General features: G+C 32.6%; 1 protein-coding gene across 1 annotated transcript in view; it reads left to right on the plus strand.

Moving 5' to 3' along the window:
- Nucleotides 1-5,441, plus strand: part of LOC105619383 (hemicentin-2) — a 17,166-nt gene that overhangs the window by 5,999 nt on the left and 5,726 nt on the right. The window contains exon 3 of the mRNA XM_012200904.1: nt 2,940-3,150. Within this exon, the coding sequence (XP_012056294.1) occupies nt 2,940-3,150 (211 nt within the window). The remainder of the gene's footprint in view (nt 1-2,939; nt 3,151-5,441) is intronic.

A 5,441-nucleotide genomic window follows, 5' to 3' on the forward strand; every position in this document is an offset into this window, starting at 1 on the left:
GAGAGAGAGAGAGAGAGTCGAGAAAAGAGTCGTGTGGCTATCGACGTTCCAAAACTTATACGAGTTACGAAATGCGGTTAGTTGCAAACTTGACTGTGCGCAATTTCATATTCCTATGCCGCACGTTGTTTTTCGTCACATGTATAACAAAGTTGGCCCATCACAAGACACTTATTATGAAGAACATCGCGAGAAGATAGGCAAGACTGCAATACTTCCTCCTTTCTTCTTCACGCCCGAGAGGAATTTCAACAAAAAAAAGCACATTCCCCTTTGCATATCTTTCGTGTCTGAGTTTTTGCTTGCGTTCCTATTTTGTTAACACCGTTTTTTTTTTATATTTCACCGGCAATCTGTCTCTTTGCTGCGTCCATGCGTAGGTAGTTGAATTACGTTTTCACAGAGCAATGTAAATTTTCTGACCTCATACGAAGGGCGTTAATTTTAATGGAAAACCTGTTATTCCAAATGATGAATTAATACGTAGATCGTATCTCGAAAATTCTGACATATAAAACTAAATGTGAGGAAAGGAAATATTTTTCTTTTTTTATGTTTTAATGGTAAAATTTGCAGTTTTGTGTGAACAGTCGAATTTTTTTTTATTTTTTTTTATAAAATGCGCGCGCGCAACGTACATTTTCCACGTTCCTATGAAATTATATTAATTTCAGCGAAAAATTTATATTAATATAAGGATAGTAATAAAAGATTATTAATAACATAACGTAATACAAGAATTTTTATGCATAAAATTAATTGTGGAAAAAGCTAGTTTTTCTATATCACTGAGAATACGTGTTGATTAACGTTTTACTCTTTAAGTTTTAAACGAAATATTTTGTTCAAAAATATATAAATATTATATTTTCATGCGTTATGATTATGATTATTATATATTATTATTATTATATGTCAGCATACATCAGTTAATACATCAGAAAGGTACGTTCGATGCATGTCGCTATCGAAAAATTGTGCACTTACGAACACTGTCATATTGGAAGTGAATGCACGTATTGACATTTTGAAAATGGAGTTCTGAAAGCTTAAGATTCTTTACTTGCGCGCGACTTTTCGCGTATGGTAGCCAATTGTACACGGTAATCACGACGGTGGAAAGGAAAGGAAGAGGAAAGTTCGGATTTTCTGATGGCTAGCTAAAGTATTCGAAAACGTACAAGTTTGACGTAAATTGATAAATCGATGTTTCCACTTTAGCTTGTAAGCATATATTCCGTTCGCGGAATCGTGCGTATATACACAAAATCGTTCCTCCTATATTTCGCACAATCGCGAGATTTCTAATGTTGCTGCACGATAGGTAAATATAGGTCGACAAGCACGCGAGCAAATCCGTGTTATTGAAGCGGAACGACAAAGGGCGCTAAACTATTTTAATTACAGTCAGTGTAAGCTAAACTATGTGATATGATTGCTTTGTCCTACATATATCCATATTCGAAAATAATGTAAATATATTTCAAACATTTCGTTTGCTCTTACAAGTAAAAACGTAATTTAAAAAAAAGTATTTATTCAAAAAACAGTTTTAATGTCATTTCGTAGTTTAGCTTCGAGAAAGTATTTCATAATATGTACATCCGTACTGGTAGTTTTTAATTCAGGATTTCTGTCTTAAATATACGAATATCAAAAAATGGTTTTGCTGAAGTATGTCAAAATTTAGCTAGAATACACATCTGAAAATAATTTTGTTGTATCATTAAAATAATTATACATACAACATTTATAAACTTTAAGTTTGATGAGCAAGGCTACAAAAAGTTTTGACATTTCAACAACCAGCTCGAGTATCCTACATAATTGTTTTGGTGATTCAACAAAATTATTTTCAAATTTGTATGTAACTAAATTTTTAGATATTTCAGCAAAATCATTCTTTCCGTATGTCTTAAGATGCAAACATAGTTTGTGGTATTCTAAGATTACAGTTAGATGTAACAGAGAGATGGAATATGAATATCGACTCTTATTTTGCAAAATAAACTCTTACTATGTTAATATTGATTGTAAAAAAATTGTTGACCTTTTTCTTATGTAATCGTATCTTCGTAAAATTTCCGGTTGGATTCGATATTAATATTTAATTATGTCCTTCTAACAAACGTTGAAATGTGATTGTCAGATCTTGAAAAAATTATTTCAACTTGCGTTTTCGAAGCATTTATAGTAGAAGTATAGAAGCATTTTTGTGAACTGAAAGCAAAAATGCAATCGTACCGGCTGTTCCATTCTCTCTATTAAAACTAAAATCGAATATGCGCTTTTCATTAGCACTAGATCGTAACTGCGCGTCACATGAACAAAAGCCACGCTACCGTCCTTCTGCCTGTACCTCTTCCCCTTTTCATATCAGCTTCAGTACGCCAAGCACGCGTACAAAACTCAATGAAGCCGTTTTTATGGGAGAATACGCATTTTTATTCTACGTGTTCGGCATTTCACATTTCCGCTAATATAATATCGCTCAAAAGCACGCTGCGTTTATGTAAATCAATCACGTCGATCCATTTCTACACGGCGAAGAAACATAAGGACACGATCTGTCGAATGTTATCGATAAAAAGATAAAATGAAAAAGGAACATAAAAAAGAAAGACCGAATTACATGTCGAGATTGGGAATTTAAATTAATACGATATTTTGGCGAAAAAAGTCTCGCGCATCACCGATATGCATGCAGGAAAAAAACGAGGGACACGTTTTATTGTCAGATGGGCGTAAGAATCATTTTTACACGTCCGCAGTATCGAAATCCGCTTAAATTACACCGGCTGCAATCCCTTGATCGAATCCTGTGAACGTTTATTCTAGCGTGCGGACTCAGCTGCGCACGCTGCACGGATCCGCGCGAATTGCGGGGATCTCTGCGGACGTGAAGTGGATGGGCAACGTGTGTTTCTTTTTTCTTGTAGGTGTCATGGGTGAGACACAGGGATATCCATCTTCTCACCGTGGGCGTCGAGACGTACACGTCGGACCAGAGATTCGTTGCGTCGCATTTTCCTCACACGGAGGACTGGACGCTACAAGTGAAATACCCCCAACGACGAGATTCTGGCACATACGAGTGTCAAGTGTCTACGACGCCACCCATAGGTCATTCCATGCTCCTCTCCGTCGTCGGTTAGTTTTCTTTTCTTCTTCTTTTTTTTTTATCGCCCTTTCGCTTTTCTTCTTCAGTATACAGCCCGGGAACCACTGATTTCGCCACGACGCGGAAATTCACGCTATATCTATTTGCCGCCGGAAGCTTAATGTGCACCGCACGTGCATCGCGATATACCCGCGGCATTTGCCGCACCACGGACCCGCTGATTTACTGCATGACTTAATTCACGTGGAGTTGCTCAATGAGACACGCGACCTAAAGTGTTTTACCACCGCTTTGTCTCCCCGCGATCTGCTCACTCTGACGTTATCGGTGAATTTGACCGGAAGAATCAAATTACATATCAAAAAGATATAATCGAGAAATGTAATATTATGTTTATGAAAGTGGGATATCGACTTTTCTCTTTCCTCCATCTTAAGATCTTTTTTTCATGAAGCTCACTGAAGTTCGCGCGGTGATCCCACAGACAGACTGCAATCTCCGTGAACTTCGCGAATTATAAATTTCTATCATTATGCATACTTGTTCGTTTCGATAATGACTTTAATCAGCATCATAATTTTAAACTTAAAATTAACTTGATATTAATAATCTCGTATCCTCTCATTTCGAAATTTATGTAGAAATTAATCTGGTGGTTTTCAATACTATGCCGAAACTATCTCAGATAAAAGTGGATTATTATATAACTACGATAAATTCTCTTTTGCTGTATAGATATAGCATTTAACACACAGTGAAATAAATAAAGTAGGAAAAGAAATACTAATCATTAAAAATAATTAATTGAGATATTAACTTTTCAGTTGTAATGCATTAATAATAATCAATTTGTTATCGTTCGAAACATCTGATACTGTGTGCTTGTTTATTCTATCAATAATGTCAATGTTTCTAAATATAGTAATGACAAACGATAGGTAAACAATTACCAAATGTAATTTGCTTAATGGAATTATAATTTGTCATTAATTACATGGCTTTTCAATTTATCTTAATTTTTTTCTCATTTGTTAAAATTACAATTTTATTATAATTTTTTAACGTCCATGAATTAAATATTATAGCAAAATAATTAGGAAATTCCTAAAAAATAATGAGAAATATCATATCAGAAAAAGATTATTTAATAAATATGCTTAATATGTATAATTTTTATATCTCTTTTATTATGATTCAAATTCATTGTAAGCTTTTACTACCTTTGATTATATTAGTTTTATTTTAGATAAAAAAATATCATAAAGAAAACAAAAGTCAATAGGTGATGCAATAACAAATTTAATTGGGGGTATTAAATTCTTTGTAAATATGCAATATTACATGCAATGTCTTTTTATCATGAATTAGCTTTTTCTTTTGTAATTTTTATGAAGTTCCCATTTATCAAATAAAATATAATTTTCATTAATTATAAAATTTTATGAAAATATAAAATTTGAGATGTCTATCATATAATTATTCTTGCGCGAGGATAAAATGTAAAATCCCTTTTACAAACTGTTATTATAGTTAAAATAAAATTAATATCTCAGCTAGTAAATCATTTGTCCCTCGTTATTTTGACGTTGTATCATTATGTAATCAAAAATATGTTTAGATGACATATGTACTGAAAAGTAATGTCATAGATTAATTAACGTCATAAAGAAGTTATTTTATGAATTCAATTAATTTAATTAATTAATTTCCACTTAATGGTATATGTAAACATTAAATGAATGATAATTAAAAAGCAAATGACATATGATTTATGCTACTTATTACATAAAAATACAAACGTATAGTTTAACGTATATAAATAAATCCAATACATTTCCAACAAACATATATAACTCTAAAATAGATATATAACTGTAAAATTGCCGTAATAAAACAGAAGATAAATAGTGTGAACGTATTCATTACATATGTAATATTCATATTATTCATAATAATTATATTAATAAATTTTGACAATAACTTGACAATAATTTTCAGGAATTAGATAAAATGATATAATATATTACGAGATTTTTTTTATTTGATGTTAATGTTCAATTTTTGTTAAAATAATGAATTTCTTAGCTGAATTCTTTAAGATATATTTGTGTGTGTGTGTGTGTGTGTGTGTGTGTGTGTGTGTGTGTGTGTGTGTGTGTGTGTGTGGTGGGGTGGGGTNTGTGTGTGTGTGTGTGTGTGTGTGTGTGTGTGTGTGTGTGCGACGACGTAAGTAACGTTAACGTTACGTTACGTTACGTCGTACGTCTATTAGTTAGTAAGTAATAACGTAATAAGTAGTAACGTAACGTAACTTACTACT

The sequence above is a fragment of the Atta cephalotes genome (assembly GCF_000143395.1).
Source record: "Atta cephalotes unplaced genomic scaffold scaffold00021, whole genome shotgun sequence".
In the NCBI taxonomy this organism is placed as follows: domain Eukaryota; kingdom Metazoa; phylum Arthropoda; class Insecta; order Hymenoptera; family Formicidae; genus Atta; species Atta cephalotes.